Source organism: Rhinolophus hipposideros, assembly GCF_964194185.1.
Source record: "Rhinolophus hipposideros genome assembly, chromosome: 20".
Lineage (NCBI taxonomy): Eukaryota > Metazoa > Chordata > Mammalia > Chiroptera > Rhinolophidae > Rhinolophus > Rhinolophus hipposideros.
This window is the reverse complement of record NC_138066.1, coordinates 51,076,000-51,093,572: the sequence shown is the minus strand read 5'-3', so window position 1 is coordinate 51,093,572 and position 17,573 is coordinate 51,076,000. Positions and strand designations below refer to the sequence as shown.

The window sequence follows — 17,573 nt, the reverse complement described above, 5'->3', positions numbered from 1 at the left end:
TCTGAGAGTGGGGGTGGCAGGAATGGCTCCGCGCCTCCGCGCCTCGGGAAGACCACGAAGGTCCAGGGGACGGGCAAGGGGTCTTACAATCTCAGCTCGAGGAACGATGACCCCGACCCCGGAGCCTCCACCTCCGCCCCCCTCCCACTGCTGCTCGGCCGACGTTCCAGAATAACGCGGTGGAAGGGGCCTGCGGCTGGGGAGCGCTGACAGCCCGCCCTCCGGTCCCTCCCCCGGCCCAGGTCGCTGAGCATCAAAAACTACAACTCCCAGTGGCTCCCTGCACGCGCCGGCGCGCAGCCGCAGAGCAGAGGCTGCCGGGAGCGTGTTGCCCGGAGGCGGGGCGAGCGCGCCGGGCGGAAGTCGGCCGCCCGCTCGGTCCCGGCCCTTCCCGCAGCGAGGCCCCGGCTTCCGCGGGACCCCGAACCAGGCCGCCCGGTGAGTGAGGCTGCGCCTGCCGCCGCCCGCGCTCGCCCTCGCGCCCGGCCTTCCCCAGCGCCCGGCGCTCACCCCGCGGCTCCCTCCCTGTCTGACCTATGGGGGCGCCTCGACCCGCAGGTCAGCTGTCCCCTCAAACTGGGGTGACGCCTCCCTCTGACTCGGGAAACTGTCCCTTCTGCTGACGGGGGGCGACACCTACCCCTCTGGCCGTGAGACGTTCTTACCCTCCGACATGAGGGCCGCCCCGTGGGACTCGCGGAGCGGACTCGGCTCTGACAGTTGTCGGTCCCGCCGCTGCGACCTGTGGGGCCTCCCCGGTGGCTCGGGGGACCCTCCCCGGGGCTCGGGGGACCCTCCCCGGTGGCTTAGGGGACCCTCCCCGGGGGCTCGGGGGACCCTCCCCGGGGGCTCGGGGGACCCTCCCCCGGTGGCTCGGGGGACCCTCCCCGGGGGCTCGGGGGACCCTCCCTCAGTGGCTTAGGGGACCCTCCCCGGGGGCTCGGGGGACCCTCCCCGGTGGCTCGGGGGACCCTCCCCGGGGGCTCGGGGGACCCTCCCCCGGTGGCTCGGGGGACCCTCCCCGGGGGCTCGGGGGACCCTCCCCGGGGGCTCGGGGGACCCTCCCTCAGTGGCTTACGGGACCCTCCCCGGGGGCTCGGGGGACCCTCCCCGGTGGCTCGGGGGACCCTCCCCGGGGGCTCGGGGGACCCTCCCCCGGTGGCTCGGGGGACCCTCCCCGGGGGCTCGGGGGACCCTCCCTCAGTGGCTTAGGGGACCCTCCCCGGGGGCTCGGGGGACCCTCCCCGGTGGCTCGGGGGACCCTCCCCCGGTGGCTCGGGGGACCCTCCCCGGGGGCTCGGGGGACCCTCCCCCGGTGGCTCGGGGGACCCTCCCCGGGGGCTCGGGGGACCCTCCCTCAGTGGCTTAGGGGACCCTCCCCGGGGGCTCGGGGGACCCTCCCCGGTGGCTCGGGGGACCCTCCCCGGTGGCTCGGGGGACCCTCCCCGGGGGCTCGGGGGACCCTCCCTCAGTGGCTTAGGGGACCCTCCCCGGGGGCTCGGGGGACCCTCCCCGGTGGCTCGGGGGACCCTCCCCCGGTGGCTCGGGGGACCCTCCCCGGGGGCTCGGGGGACCCTCCCCGGGGGCTCGGGGGACCCTCCCTCAGTGGCTTAGGGGACCCTCCCCGGGGGCTCGGGGGACCCTCTCCGGGGGCTCGGGGGACCCTCCCCGGGGGCTCGGGGGACCCTCCCCGGTGGCTTACGGGACCCTCCCCGGGGGCTCGGGGGACCCTCCCCGGTGGCTTACGGGACCCTCCCCGGGGGCTCGGGGGACCCTCCCCGGTGGCTTACGGGACCCTCCCCGGGGGCTCAGGGGACCCTCCCCGGTGGCTTACGGGACCCTCCCCGGGGGCTCGGGGGACCCTCCCCGGTGGCTCGGGGGACCCTCCCCAGGGGCTCGGGGGACCCTCCCCGGGGGCTTACGGGACCCTCCCCCCGCCTGCGCTGGGTCACACCTGCAGCCCGCCAACCTCCGCACCCCAACCCAGGCCTCCCTCTCCTTCCCCCAGCACAGCTCGCCCCCCTGCCTTTTGCACCCAAACTGGCCACCCTCCCCTTTCCCTCTGCTCCCCTTCCGCTCCCCCATCTTCACCCCTGGGGATCTCCACCGCCTTGCCATCCTTGCTGGTTCCCGGGCCCTGTGGGTCCCTAGGCCTGGCAGGCGTGAACACCTGCCGGCAGTCTTCCGCGTGCCAGACCCAGCCTTCTCCCAATCACCCGTGTCCCTCAGGAAACCCGTGTCTCTTAGTAGAGCCTCAGCCCCATTTCTCATTCTTGCTTCGGGGTATGTGCTTGACAGCTTTTCCTACCACGTTTTCGACAAAGCGGAAGTTTGGAAACACACCTCTGCTGGTGTCACCTGAATCTTGCTGGCACTTGGGTGTAAGGGCCAAAACTTGACAAAAGCATAGTCACAGGCAGGTCCATGAAAGGAGGCAGGTGCTCAGCCTCTCATTTCTCCCCTGAGGAGCTTGTTGAGTTAGGTCTTCCTGGGCTGGGCTACAGAGCATCGTCCAGCCCCCAGCCCCCAGCCCCAGCCCACAGGCCTCAGCGCAACAGTGCAGCCCGAGCCTGTGGGCTCAGTGGGGCCTCTTCCAGAGCAGGGGTGGCTCCTGGTGGCCCTCCCTGCCGGCCTCAGTGACCTTCGATTCAGCCCCGAGTGCCCTGCTGAGAGGCACGTTAACAGGCCAGCCTTCTCCCCTCTGGACGTGCAGGGGTGTCCAGTCCTGTGCAGCCCGGATTTGGTCAGGCACTGTCACAAGGCCACCACAGTGGGCTGGGACGGAGGATTCTGGGTCTTACTCTTTCGTGTCCAAATGCACCTGATCACAAAGGTGATGCTGCCTCGCCCGGTGGTGGAGGAAATCACTTATTTCCAAGGGTGTAGGAACCACTGTGTCACTGTGTGATCCCTCAGCTGTAAAAATCTGATCCTTTGATACCTTCCATTAGCTAAAAGTCTCCTTTCTTCCCCCAAAGGTAGTTCACGCCATATTTTCATAGCCCACAGCAACGTAGTGAAGGCGTTGGTTTAGGCTGCTGGTACTTGAGGAAATTTTTACCTGCCAGTCCAACTGCACCTAATCTGCCATGTCTTCCAAGCCCCAGAGGAGTGAGGAGGCACCAGGGTGCCGGGTGCGGGGCAGGCCTTGCTCTGGGGGTGTGTTCATTCCCACCCCCTGAAGGGGGCCTTTGAGGTGAGCGCTTGTGGGCTCCCACAAATACACATGGCCCCTTTCATCTGAGTCTCAGGACTTTCTTGGCAGCAATGTGGCTGTCGTCATGGCAACTGTATAGGGTAGGTGTATAAATGCTCTAGTGTTTTCTCTTTCAAAAACAGAATATCTCAGATCGGGGAATATGGTCCAGAGTCCTGAACTGGATCAGTATTATGACAAGGAAGACATTTCCCTATCGTACAGACATTTGTGGAGTGGTACCCAGGATACTGGGAAAAAAATTATTTTCCTTTCAGTATCACTCTGGGCTATGGAGATTTCTGGAAAGTTCTCATTAACTGCCAATGTTAAGGGAATTTAAAATTTTTTCCATTAATTGTTTCACACTTTTATGTTGATTTTCCTTTTCATCAGACCGAGACAAAGTCCTGATATTCGCAAAATCTGTTTGGGAAAATGTTCGTTTTTCTGTTTTTGTCTGCATTTCTTTTGAATCCCACTCATTTATCTGTAATGGCGCTGCCATTAAATGGAAGTCACAGTTCCGGTTCCCAAGCAGAGTGCTCTGCCATCCCTGCCGAGCCAGGGACCATGCCGTGGGAAGTGAGGCAGGGCCGCGTGCACGTGGGGCCTGACCAGGTACAGTGACGGCGCATGACAGTGTGGGAGTGAGCGTGAGGTTGGAGCCCGACCAGAATGGCCCGCTGGCCACTGTGCCTGGTAGCCCCGCGCCGAGGCACGCGGGAGAACAGGTGGGTTCAGGCAGGTTCATCCACTCTCTGTGGGAACAGCCCTGACTTGGCCCGATCGTGGGATTATCACATCCCCTTGTTCCAGGCTCTCCGAAAAACAAGCCCAAGATGCATAGTTTTGTTTGGGACGAGGGCACTATCAACTGGGACGGCAGCTTTTTTCCAAAAGTCCGCCAAGTCTGACATTGTCGGTACAAACTGTGCACACACAGCGGCTGTGGTGTAAGGATGAAGTGCAGACTCAGGCTGTGCCTCCCACCCCCGAGGCAGAGCTGTGTGTGAATGGTCCTGGCCCCCGGGAAAAGCTGCAGGTTCCTCCCGTCTCCTGGTGGCCGGCAGAATAATGCCCATCCACACCCCCAGAGGTCCACGCCCTGACCCCCGGGACCTGCGAATGTATTATGTGGCAAAGGGGGACTAAGGGAGCACATGGAATTCCAGGTGCTTATCATCTGACCTTAAAATAGGGGGCTCATCTTGGATTAGCCAGGTGCGTCCAATGTGACCACAGGGTCCTAATAGTGGAAGGGGGGCCGGAGAGCGTCAGAAGGAACGATGGCGGAAAGGCCCAGGGAGATGCAGCATTGCTGGCTTTGAAGGTGGAGGAAGGGGCCACAAGTCAGGGGCTGAGGGCGGCCGCTAGCAACTGGAATCGGCCAGGAGACGCGTCCTCCCCTCGAGCCTCTGAAAGGACCAGCCCTTGATTTTGGCCCAGTGAGACCCACGTCAGACTTCTGTCCTGCATCTGTAAAGTAAGTGTGTGGTGTTGAAGCTGCACAGCCTGCACTGATGTTACAGCAGCAGGAGAAAACTAACACACTCTGCTTGGGCAGCTGACTTAAAAACAGAAACAAAGGACAGAAAAAGAAGTCACCCGAACTGTATTTAACTTGACTCGGTGAGCAGTCGTGAATGCCTGTCACGTAAGGGGCTGAGCAAGGGGCAGGCGGGCCAAGGGAGGATCCAGAGAGCTTGGTTTAGACGCTGTCAGCGCTGGTGCTTGAGGCCCTTGGCGTCTGTCTTGCCTGTAAGGAGTCTGAAGGTCAGCACGTGTCACTCTACTTTCCAACCAGAAAGTGCACTTTGCTGGTGGGCAGACTGGGGACTCCTGCCTGCAGTCTGATGGCTCTTGAGGACCGTTCAGAGACTGTGGTGGGGAAGGAGAGGCAGCCACTCTGCAGAACCCAGGGCTTGGGGAGGACAGTGGCTGCCCTGTCCCTGAGGCAGGGAGCTGGGAGCAGGCCACCTTATCTCCAAGCTGAACTGTGCTTCCGGCCCTCCCTGGATCCTGAAAGGTCAGAATTTTGTTCAGGTAGCTGCCTTAAACCTGTTTGTTCTGCCACCTGTCCGGGCCACTCCTCCAGGAAACCGGAGAAGCGACCCTCTTGGCTGTGAGCTGAATGTAAGCCTTGTGTCGGACGCGGAGGCCAGCCTGAGGGTGAAGGTGAAGGTGGAGGTGTCTGAGCCTGCCCTGATTTTTGGCGGCAAGTGGAGGGGCTGCTCACTCTACTCCCTGGGCGTGTACCAAGACAGCGTGCTACCCCCCTGGAGTCGGGGGTGCCCTGGGAGCCGCAGACACAGCCTTACACTGATACTAGTTCAGGCCTGTTGCACAGGAAACCGGAAATGCATGAGTGTCAGTGAGCCGTTCTTGAGACCAGCCTGAAAGGGGGTGGGGGACAGGCTGGAGCCTTGGGGGTGGTTGTCCCGCCTCATGGTTAACTCTCTCCAGACGTGTTGCCCTGCCCTGTGGCTGGCTGCTGGCTCCAGAAAAAGGAAGCCAGCAGAGGTGCAGCCTCCTGGGGGCTCTGAGCCTGGAGAGAACTTGTTCGCTGGCCCACCTGAACAGGTGAGCCCACCCAGCCAAAGAACCTGTGACTTTTACTGTAGCGACTGGGTCCTAATTTTCCTGGTGATATAAAACCAGCCCATTTTGCTGCAGATGGTGGGGTTGGCCAACTTTTCACAGTAAAGCATTTCAACTGCTTAGCGCTCTGAGGAGTGTGGGCAGGGAGAGATGGCAGCATGGGCCCTGCTCTGGGAAGGCATGGCTTTCTCCATTTGTCTCCCACCTTCACTGGCTCATTTCTGTTGGGGTGCGTGGCTGGCGATTTTTTATTTTTATTTTTTTAATAAAAGTGCAAGCTCTCGCTCTGCACCAGGCCTCCCTCAAGACAACACAGGCAGCTTGCCATTAGCTTTCGGGAAAGAGCCGGCGTGGGGGCGTAGAGAGCACGCGAAGAGGCATCTGACTGGAAACTTTCTTTTCTACAAAATGAAAGTAACTGCTTGCGATACTACCCGAGGGATGAAGACCCAGGCCGGGCTGACCCGCGGGAAATCAGTGTGGAGGTGACGCTAGAGGGATTTTCTGGAAAGCAGACAGAGCTCTGCTGTCACCAAAGTCGTGGTCCTCTTACTTAACGAAAGGTGACCTGCCCTGGGCGTTCTGCCTCCCTTAGTCCTGGGGAACCAACCTGATGGAGCAGAGCCCTTCCCCGCAGGAGCTCAGAGCCCCCGGGAAGCAGATGGTTGCGGCCGCTCTGGTCTGTGCTGTCCCAGAGCCATGGCCCCATAGAGGCGGCACAAAGGACAGTGTTTGTGTCCAGGGCTGCTGTTCCAAGTCACCACAAACGTGGCGGCCGAAAACAACACACATTTATTCTCTCAAAGCTTCGATACCAGTGTCGCTGGGCTGAAATGAAGGTGTCGGGGGGCCATGCTCCCCCTGAAGCCTCGGGGAGGATCCGTTCTTTGCCTCCTCCAACTTCTGTGGCCCCAGCATTTCTTGGCTGTGGCCACATCACACCAATCTCTGTCTCCACGGCCACCTGGCCTTTTCCTCTTGTGTGGTCGTCCAATGGCCCTCTGCCTCCCTTTTATAAGGACACTTGGGACGGTATTTAGGGCTACCCGGTCATCTCCCATCTCAAGGTCCTTAGTCACCTCCGCAAAGTCTCCGTTGCCGTATACGGGGCGTTCACAGGTTCGGGGATCAGGCCCTGGTACGTTTGGGGCCCCTGTCGGCCTTCTACTGGAGGGAGGGAGTTTACTAGTGGGGGAGGGGCACTTCGCTACCTGAGGGGGGAACAGTGGAAGCATGACTTACCGTGGCACAGCCAGGGACTTCTAGATGGTTCCCTGTGGTCCGGAGATTAGCATCCCAGGTGGGAAGCACCACAAGCCTGGGTTTGGCGTGTGGAATTGGAAATGGCCCTGCATTGTGTTCTGCATGGGGGGCAAAGGGAGTAGGGAGCCCATGGGAGGAAATGAGGCTTTCTCTGCCTGCTGAGGAGTTTCCTTTAGCAGGAAGACACCGGGATCTAAGTAAAGTATTTTAGTCCAGACTCACCTCTTAGAAAATTCATTCTGTTGGGTGTATGGAAGATGGATGCGAGACGGTGTAGCCCAGGGATCAGCACAGTTTTTGCCGTGGGTGGAGGGGCAGACAGGTTTGCAAGCTGCACGGCCCTTGAGTCTGCAGCCGAGCCTCTGCCCGGCACTTGCATGGGTGGGCCAGCCACTTCCCGTTGACTTGACTTGTAAAGCCGGGCCCTCCACGCACATGGGCAGAGGTGCCAGTAAGGTGAGGAGGGCGACAGGCAGACAGGAGCGGGTGGTCAGCGCCGGGTTGTCCAGTTACGGCTGGTAACTCTGGGAAGTCGGCACTGTTCTGTCCGAACTTCACACGTGAAGGAACTGAGGCCCAGAGATGCAGGGTCACTTGTCTGAGGTCACACAGCTGGTAAGTGGCAGAGCTCAGGTTGGACCTGGGAGGTGTGGGTCAGCAGGAGGCCAAGGAGAGCAGGGCCCAAGGCAGAGGCCGTGGGGGTGGGACCCATCTCCAGAGCTGGGGTGTGGCCATGTAAGGGGACCTGACACCTGCTGGGATGGGAGGAGATGAGACTGCTGCTCAGGGTGACTCCTGAGGGGTGGGGTGGGGTGGGGGGCAGGGTGCCCTCAGCCAGGTCAGTAAATTCCCCAGGGAACCTGTTCAGGGTTCTTGGCGGCTGCACGTGCTAGTCTGGGATTTGGGGGCAATGCTTGGGCTTGAAGGTGGGACCTCACTAGGGGTTCTGCCCCAGAGTCCACAGTCACCTTGGGGTCGATTAAGGAGAAGAGGTGGGCGGCAGGGAGGAGCCAGCCGGGGAGGAGACCTGCAAAGAGCATCATCAGGTGTCTCGCCTGAACCTGCTGGTGGGACATGCAGTGGGATAGGTACCCCGAGGGGCCTGCCTGTCCGCCGGTCATCTCCGGGAAACGGGCAGCACGTGGCACTGAGCATCCAGGGGGGACGGTGGGGCTGGGGTGTCAGGGGCTCTGTCATCCCAGATTCAAGGCTTCACTGCTCATCCACATTAGTTACCGACCTGAGAGTGTAATCTGGAGACCTGACGGTGACTCAGGTGGGAAGTGGACTTGTGTGTGCCCTGAAGAAGGAACCAAAAGAGTAGGCGGGGCTGAAGTGACCCCGAGCAGCAGGAGGGGCCCTTCCCTTCCCCCTGGACTGCGGTGGGCAGCCTGGTGATGGGAGGCCTGGGCGTGCGGGCTCCACCCTGGGTCGGCGGCTGGGGGATGTGACAAGAACTCCTGTGATGGGGTTGTGACGCAGTGTCAGAAGGAGTCGGGGCAGTGAGGGTGACACGTCATCGTGGTGACACTGGTCTACGTTGGCAGCATGTGTCCCCTGCACCTGCAGCTCTGACAGCTGGGTAGCTTGACCTCGGGGCTGGGTCCAGTGTACTGAAGGTGGGGCCCAGGGACAGGGAGTTGAGGGGCTATTGAGGAAGTGGGTGTAGTTTTCATTCTTTCAGCAAATGTATCCTGAGTTTCTACTACTTGTCCAGCCATCAGGCAGGAGTGTGAGCTGGAGTGGGCCAGCTGCTGCCCGTGGCGCTCAGGCAGCGTGGGAATCATTAGGGAACGCAGTAAGGCGGGTGGGGGTCAGTCTTTCTGAGGAGCAGCCATGGGAAGAGCCTGAGCTGAGTGTTCAGGCGGGGGACAGTGAGTCCTGCCTGGAGTGGACAAGGGCCGCAGTGGCCCAAGCAGAGAAGTGGGCTTGTGGGAGAGTGGGGAGGTCTGGGCGGGGCCGTGTTAGTGCGAGAGCTTCTTGGAGCGGGGCCATGAGAGCACGTGGTGACACGGCCTGGTGGACTCTCTTGAGTAGCAGGTGTCACGACTGCATGGTGAGTGCATTGCCAGGGAGAGGGGAAAGGGACGCCGTCTGTGTGGTTCGGGTGAGAAGGGGCCGTGGCAGCAGACAGGAGCCGATGGGGAGGAGATGGCCAGCCGATCAGATAGGGCCGGCTGCTGGGGTTGGTGCTGTGGAGGGAGGCCAGAGCCGTGCCTCCGGGTTGTGAGGTGGTGACGGTTCGTAACTGGTACTCGACTCCACGGGTGACATTCCTACAGGAAAGTGCATCTCCTAGCATTGCCGTGAAGGTTTGGATGTGGTGGTCCCCGTCACCACCACTGTCCTGCGGGTTTGAGGAGAGAGGGGAGTATGACCTCAGGTTGAAATACTGGGTCTAGAATGCATGTTAGACATCCAGGCAGAGTTTTGAACAGAAGGTGAGATGTGGAATTGAGAGCTCAGTGGCGACAGGGCTGCAATGACACTGGGCGGCCGTGGCCAGGCGGGCACTCTGTCTCCCAGCACGAAGTCCTCAGCGACCAGCTCTGACCAGCTCAGCGACCAAGTGGGAGCCACTTCCCTGGGAGGAGGGAGCCCTGCACGGCTCACTCCAGGCAGCGGGCCCCATGTGCCTCGCTGGTCCTCAGAGGCCGCATTTGTGCACCGGAGCCTGTGGCCAACACCTAAGAATCTGCCCTAAAGCAAGAGAGCGGAGTGCTGGCCGCAAGAGAGCGGGACCCTTGCTGGGCTTGCCATCCTCAGAGCCAGTGCATGGCAGTCTACGTGTGGGGGGCCCGGGATGGAACGGACCTTCCGCGTCCCCGCCTGGCAGCGCCCGCTTGGTTATTCCGGGAGAGGAGACAGAAGTGCCCAGTGGTCCTGCGAGGGCAGTTTCTGAGGCTGGGACTTACTGATTTACAGCTGAAGGACAGACACCAAGAGCCACAGCCGGGCTGACGCTCTGCTGATTCTGCTCCCAACTTGGAGGCGGCCCCAGCCACAGACACTGCTGGCCTGGTGCCGCAGTGGCCATGCTGGGCTGCCACGGTCTGTGCTAGGGACATGAGCAGGGGCAGGGGGTGAAGAGCCACAGTTCCTGATGGCCGCCACCCAACGGGGCTGAGCCCGGGGGCCGGCCCAGGGCTGAGACCAGCGAGGCCCCAGGTGAGCCCGGCTGTGCTTAGGAGCTGATGCCTTCAGACTCTGGTCCCTCATTCATTTGCATGAACAGGAAGGTGCCAAGGGACAGGTGCTGCAATATACGTGCACTTGAATATTACAGAAACCTGAGCCAGGAGGAAGGAAAGAGCGAGTGTCCTAGGAGCTGGGAACACAAATGAACGAACTGGTGGCTGTATGACGTGACGGTGGGCAGTGACAGGTGCACAGGAGGGAAGGAGGGTGCTGTCAGGAGCAGAGCCATCAGGGAGCACTTCTCAAAGGAGGGGACGTTTGATAAAAATGCAGCTCTGTGCCCGCTGTTCTCCCTCCTGCCCACCCCTTCCCCACTCCCCCACGCCCCTGCTCGCCTCTTTGCTGAGAATGCACGGCAGCAGCTTACACGGAACGTGTTTCTCTTGCTGAGCTTTCTATCCTGACAGCCGGGACAGAGGAGATGGAATAATTGTGCTTTGGAAAGACTTCTCATCTTGCTGAATAAGAGTCAGCAAAGATACTGCTAGAGTCAGGGCTTGATTAGGCCAAGGAAGGCATGATGGCGCGAAGCCGTGGCAGTGCTGTTTGTTCTGGGTGAGGCAGCCTTGGGGCCAAGCCCCCGGATAATGGGGCCGCGTCGGGTTTCCCAGGTCGCTGACCTCTATCCTCCCTGCCTGGGTGTGCAGGTCCCGCCAACCCTTCAGTCTGATGCCCGTCCAGCCCTCCAACCCCCTGGAATGGAATGAGTCTATGCACTCCCTCCGGATAAGTGTGGGGGGCCTTCCGGTGCTGGCGTCCATGACCAAGGCCGCGGACCCGCGCTTCCGACCCCGCTGGAAGGTCATCCTGTCATCATTCGTGGGCGCCGCTGTCCTCTGGCTGCTCTACTCCCACCGTCCATCCCCAGGCAGGCCGCCCCCGCCCAACGCCCACAACTGGAGGCTCAGCAAGGCGCCTGCTGACCGGTACAATGACACCTACCCCCTGTCTGCCCCCCAGAGGACGCCGGGCGGGACTCGGTACCGAATCGCACTTATTGCCGACCTGGACACGGGGTCCAAGGCCCAAGAGGAAAACACCTGGTTCAGCTACCTGAAGAAGGGCTATCTGACCCTGTCCAACAGTGGGGACCAGGTGGCCGTGGAGTGGGACAAGGGCCATGAAGTGCTGGAGTCCCACCTGGCGGAAAAGGGGCGGGGCATGGAGCTGTCTGACCTGGTCGTCTTCAACGGGAAGCTCTACTCTGTGGACGACCGGACAGGGGTGGTGTATCAGATTGAAGGCAGCAAGACCGTGCCCTGGGTGATCCTGTCCGACGGCGATGGGACCGTGGGCAAAGGTGAGTCGGCCCAGGCATCCCCCGGGCTCCGGGCTGCCTGGCACTGGCTTTGTCTGCGCACGCCGTGGGTAGAGCATTCACAAGTCTAGAAGGAGACGAGGGAACGTCAGGGAGAGCTTGTCCCCTCCGGCTTCTCCCCACCACCTGGGAGCACAGCCTTACGGGGCCTCAGAGCAAAGCACTTTCTAGAAATGTGAGCTGGTTACTGGAGGACTTCAAAGAAGGGGCTCTTCCCAGGACGGGTTTTAGGACTCTGTGCCGTGCCGTTCTCAACACCTCTGGGAACATGGCCCTTTTTATGTCTTAAAAGGTATCTTAAGAGCACTCTGGGATCATACCCTCCAGGCGCCTTACCTGTAAAGCCATGGTGTCAGGTTGCTCTGATTTTGAACTAAGACTTTATTAAAAAGGTACATCTTCCCTACTGCCCAGCCCTCCTTTCTGAAAACCCAGCAGAAGGAGGGTCTGTGTGAGCAGCCGTGACCCCACTGAAGGTCGGCCGTGATTCATGGCTCTGCTCTTTGTCAGGCAGGCTGAGAGGTGGCCCGCGGGGCCCAGAGCCTTCAAACGGGCAAGAGACAGAATGCGTTAGGCACCGGCAAGGAGCGTTGACAAAGCTTCGGTGTGTGCCCGTGCTCTCACTGTTGATCTAAACCTTCTAGAAAGCTAATCTCCAGTGCAGGCTGCCGAAGTTGAAAGGAGGAGCCTGGAGAAATGGGGAGTTTGGGGGTCAGAGGAGATTGACAGTTGCGGGGAAGTGAGGCACCAGTATTGGTTTAACAGGAGATGTCCCGGCAGACAGTTCCTGCATCAAGTTGCCAAAGGCAGACGTCATTCCTGGAGGGGAGGGAGCAGGGAAGACACAGGTGGGAGGGCAGGTACCCATCTGCCCCCATCGGGTCGGTTCCAAGGAAAGGTGTCCGATTACAGGCCCTCTGGGAACAGAGCTCAAGCCAGGCTGTCCCCACTCTCTGGTCACTGCCTCCAGTGAAGTCCAGCTTGGTGACCGCAGACGCCCAGGGCTGCCAGACCCTACAGGAGCCAGGCAAGCAGACGGCATCTCAGTCACGCCCCTCTCCTGTCCTTGTCCCCAGGCTTCAAAGCCGAGTGGATGGCTGTGAAGGACGAGCATCTGTATGTGGGCGGCCTGGGCAAGGAGTGGACCACCACGGCAGGGGAGGTGCTGAATGAGAACCCCGAGTGGGTGAAGGTGGTGGGCTTCAGGGGCAGCGTGCGCCACGAGAACTGGGTGTCCAGCTACAACGCCCTGCGGGCTGCCGCGGGGATTCAGCCGCCAGGTAAGAGCCCTGTCGCTGTGCTCTCTGTGTGCTTAATTTCAACTCTCTGATGGCTGCCCCCTTGGGCCAGTGGATTCTGGGGACAGATGAGCTTTTTCTCTTTCATTTCTCACTCACTTGCCAGATGGCCCCCTGCTGCGCACACTGCAGCCCCAGGCCAGCTGTTCTGGCCGTCCCCCTGGCCCTCGGGACCTGGGGCCTGGCACTTGACCACTGGAGGCTCAGTGGACGGGGCTGGTTCTTGCCCTCACCTCCCGAGAGGCAGTGTAGTTTGTGGTGGGGTGTTGCTCCAGGCGTGGGGGTACGACACAGGACCCAGGCAGGCCTCATTTTCAACCCGGAAATGGGAAAGGAGTGGTGCTGCCTTTTGAGCGTCCAGGCAGCTCCTCCCACCCGCCCCGACCTCTTTGTCACAAATCAGCTTGCTTGCTTGCCGTCTCCTTCGCTTCCCCTGGGCGCTCCTGGCGCCCTGTGGTCAGCACCAAGGAAGTGGGGGTCCAGACACCGCGTGGCTGTGGCTTCTCAGCAGCTCCGGGCAGCTCGGTCGGGCAGATGGGGTGTGGGGACTGCAGCCTCTGTCAGTCTTCGTTACTGTGGATCCCGAGAGTCCTCCAGGGAGCAGGAAGGCAGCCTAAGGAAAGGCGGGTGGTGACGCGGCTGCCCCCACGGCCCTCACACCCCACACGGCTGCAGCACCGCAGCGCACACTGGGCAAGAGGCCACCGTCCCCGGCAGTCCCCGGCCCGCTCGCTGCCAGCGCCCTGCGGTTGAGGGTTCCGCACACGCTGCCATGGGGGGGCCCGGACAGCACTGACCTGTGTCTGTCGTGTGTCCCCAGGCTACCTCATTCATGAGTCCGCCTGCTGGAGCGACACGCTGCAGCGCTGGTTCTTCCTGCCGCGCCGGGCCAGCCACTCGCGCTACAGCGAGAAGGAGGATGAGCGCAAGGGAACCAACCTGCTCCTGAGCGCTGCCCCGGACTTCGGCGAGGTCTCCGTCAGCCGCGTCGGAGACATCGTCCCCACGCACGGCTTCTCCTCCTTCAAGTTCATCCCCAACACCGACGACCAGATCCTCGTGGCCCTCAAGTCTGAGGAGGACGGCGGCCAGATCGCCACCTACATCATGGCCTTCACGCTCGACGGACGCTTCCTTCTGCCAGAGACCAAGGTCGGAAATGTGAAGTACGAAGGAATAGAGTTTATTTAAACAAAAAATGAAGACACTGAGTGAGGCCGAGGGGTGGATGGTTTTAAGCTGCATCAGGACTCCAATTGTATGAAAACCGGAGGACTGCACTTTTCTGTGGTGTTTTGTTTTGCCCTTTTCTTGCTGGGACTGAGGCGTAGCGGGGGTCTAGCGCTCTCTCCAGAGTCGGAGGCCAGGCCCAGGCCCAGGCCCGTCATCAGCCAGACAGGATTTGTCCGAGCCCCGAGGGGCCTTCTCTGCCTGCCATCTGCTGGTCGCAGCTGGTCATTGCGGCCACCGTCGTGGGCCCCACCTGTCTAAGTCAGACATGCCCTTCCTTCCATCCGACCTCCCTTTCTTTTCTTTCCATTTATTCTTTCGTTCAATAAATATTTCCTGAGGTCCTGCTACGAGTCAAGCACTGTGCTCCCTCTGGGAACACAACAGTGAGTCCAAAGTGGACCTGCCCCTCAGGAACTCCCAGGCCACCCCCTTTTCTTCCTCCTGGACCTCGGGCATTACAGCCACCCCTCCAGGTCCTTGGAAAGAACCTGTTTACACTGCAGGGCGTCACAGGGCTGTGTGAGCGAGGGCAGGCCTCTGGGAACGTCTGCCCAAAATGCTTCAGGGCTTGGATCCCAAACCCCACATCAAACAATCTCGATTTCATGTGGCAGATTCCATTTCCTCCCTGCAGGAAAACGCTGTGGCTACGTAGCACTTTGAAGTTTTAACGATTAACTTATTTTAATTAAGGCAACTTCCGTTCTCATAAAGGGGAATCGCCAAATCTTAATCACACAGAGCAAAGTTCCACAGTTAATGAATTCATCCCCAGCCGCAGAGGAAATCGTAAGGCAGCAGTTACAATTGGTAAGGCAAGTTTTTAAACATTTGTAATTGCCTTCTTCTAGCAACAGAAACTGCCATGCCTTTAAAGCTTTCATGAATGACTTGAATTTGTTTTCCTGACGGGTTGGGACCCTAGGTTCCCACACGCCTCCCCTGGGCCGGCCACTGGGGCGTCTTCACCTGGCAGTCGTGGCCGAGGCCGGCCTGGCCCCGCGCTATCTGGCCCTGGCCCTGGCATCTCCTCTTCCTTGTGGCACTTTTGCAGCCTCCTGTCCATGAAAACCCTTCACATGAACGTGGGCTTGTTTTAGTCCCTGTGGTCTCTCCTCGATGCTGCAGGGTGAAGGCAGAGGGCTGGGGACAGAGGTGAGCCAGGACCAAAGCTGAGGAGGGTGCCTCGTCCAGAAGCTACCTCACCCCTCAGGAGAACGTGGGGCACCGTGGTGGCCCAGGAAGGGCCATCATTTGAGCTCTGGCTGTTACTGTGTGAACCCGTCTCACAGACTTTCCTACTTTGAAGCTTGAATCAGCCACCAGGAGGGAACGCAGAAAGGGTCCTGGTTCTTGACACCAGGCATCTATTCCTTCTGTTGTGAAACAAATCGTGAGAGAATGGAAAACAGGCGATGGAATGTGACACATTTCTCTAGAGCTCGGTGCCCGCTGGACTGTCTCATCCGACTCTGCCTGGCTGGGCGCCCTGGCCTCCTCTTTGATAAATGGCAGTGACCTTAGGGCTGTGTGATTTTAAAGTCCAGAGCCGAGATGAAGAAGCCTGGAGGACTCAGGAAGTCACCAAGTGGAAACCTTCCTGAAGCATTAACGTTGATTTTCAAGCTAGCCTTTTCCCCTCAGTGTTCGCTGCTGTAAGCAGAACGATTGTGTTTCTTCCTCCTGGAGCCATTGTTTTGTAAACAATAAAGTGCCAGAGGGTCTGTGAGTGAGTCATGTTTGTCCCTTGTCTGCATTGGCCCCACGCTGGGGACACACACACACACACACACACACACGAGAGGTGGTTACTACACTGCTGAAGGTGCTGTGCCCTGTTGGGCCTGGCAAGAAGAGCTGTTGGGACAGGACGCGTGGTAGCCGCGGCACTCATGGGACGGGCACCTTCTCAGAGCGGGGAGCCTTTCTGGAACCCGATCATCCAGACGCCCGGCAATGCTTTCTTGGTCATAGTGGTTAAGAGCATAGGTTCTGAAGTGACTCCCAGGTGCCAGTCCTGGCTCTGGCCCTTCCTGGCTTTGTGACCTTGGCCAGATGATCTGACTTCTCTGTGCAGCGATGTCCTCATCTGTGAAAGGGAGGGAATCATAGAGCTGTGGTGAACCGTGAATGATTTCACACACCTAACGGTCTTAGAAAATTACCAACACTTGGTGCGTACCCACCCATTCTGGTGGTGCCGCTCACCCAAGGGCAGGTACCTGCAACAGCCGATGTGAGGTCTAGAATGACTGAAGCATCTCAGATCAGAGCTCATTGAAAGGACATGCAGAGTCCTAGGAGTCCCAAAGGAAGCCTCAGGGACACCGGGAGGGAGGGGCTGGTAAAGAAGAGAGGCCTGGGGCAGCCAGTTGGCTCAGTTGTTTGGAGCTCACTGCTCACCACGCCCAGGTCACTGGTTCTATTCCCACATGGGCCATTGAGCTGCACCCTCCACAACTAGATTGAAAACAATGACTTGACTTGGAGCTGATGGGTCCTAGAAAAACACACTGTTCCCCAATATTTGCCAATAAAAATTAAAAAGAAAAAAAAAGAAGGAAGAGAGGCCCAAGCTGGAGGAGAAATGGCCGTCAGAGGTAGAGGAGACCAGGAGAGTTCGGTGTCACAAAGGCCAGTGTGCCCTCATCTTCGCTTTGTTCCTGCAGACCCACCCCGTCCCTCCCTGCCCTGCTTTGTGTTCCCAGAGGCTGACCTGAGTGAGTGAACCTCACCAACGGCCTGGGAGGCAGGAGAGAGGAGGGCGAGCTGGGAGTCCTCACTCACTAGGCAGCAGCTCCCTCTGCATGGGTTCTGCTTACTGCTCCCTGCCCTCGTCCCTTCTGGCCTAGGAGTGGTCACACTCCAAGGCCACACCTTATAAACAGAAGTTGACTCAAATTAGTTTAGAGCTATCTGTTCCTTGCTGGGAACCTGACTGGTACAGCCAGGGAGGAGAATCAACCGTCAGATCCTGCAGGGAGGTCATGTCAGAAGGCCTGGAGAGTGGCCGTGGGCCGAGCCCAGCAACAGGCAGGATGTGGTGTTCTTAGCAGTCCTTCATTCTCGGTTAGCCAGTTGAATCCAGCCATACATAAAAATGAAAATGCTTCATGACGAAGTATGGTTTATTCCAGGAATACAAGGTTTCATTGCTTCGTGTGGGGTACAGCTCCTCCACCTACTGGCCTCATACCTGGGCATATTGTCTTGTCTCTCGGAGCCCCTGCTCCTTGGTGGCACTAGGCGACCTCAGGGGTGTAGCCCCTCTGTGAAGTCAGGCATGTCGAGAGCTTAGAGCCTAGGCACGAAATGAGCAGCCACCCCAGCGGAGTCCACCCAGCTGGCAGTGAGCAAGGTTCAGGAAAAGGCTCCATTGTTCTGTGGGAGCCCGCAGTCAGGGCACCAGATACAGACCCAGCCTGCCACCCTGTGCTTTTCTTCCTGCTGTCCTTGTCTCCACTCC

General features: G+C 59.8%; 1 protein-coding gene across 1 annotated transcript; it reads left to right on the top strand.

Annotated features, from left to right (window-relative positions):
- The first annotated feature begins 325 nt into the window (after positions 1-325).
- Positions 326-15,840, top strand: CANT1 (calcium activated nucleotidase 1). The gene is made up of 4 exons (XM_081029651.1): positions 326-438; positions 10,906-11,558; positions 12,653-12,856; positions 13,695-15,840. Exons 2-4 carry the CDS (start codon positions 10,928-10,930, stop codon positions 14,063-14,065), a joined length of 1,206 nt encoding a protein of 401 aa, XP_080885777.1. The 5' UTR covers positions 326-438; positions 10,906-10,927; the 3' UTR covers positions 14,066-15,840.
- The last annotated feature ends 1,733 nt before the right edge of the window (positions 15,841-17,573 follow it).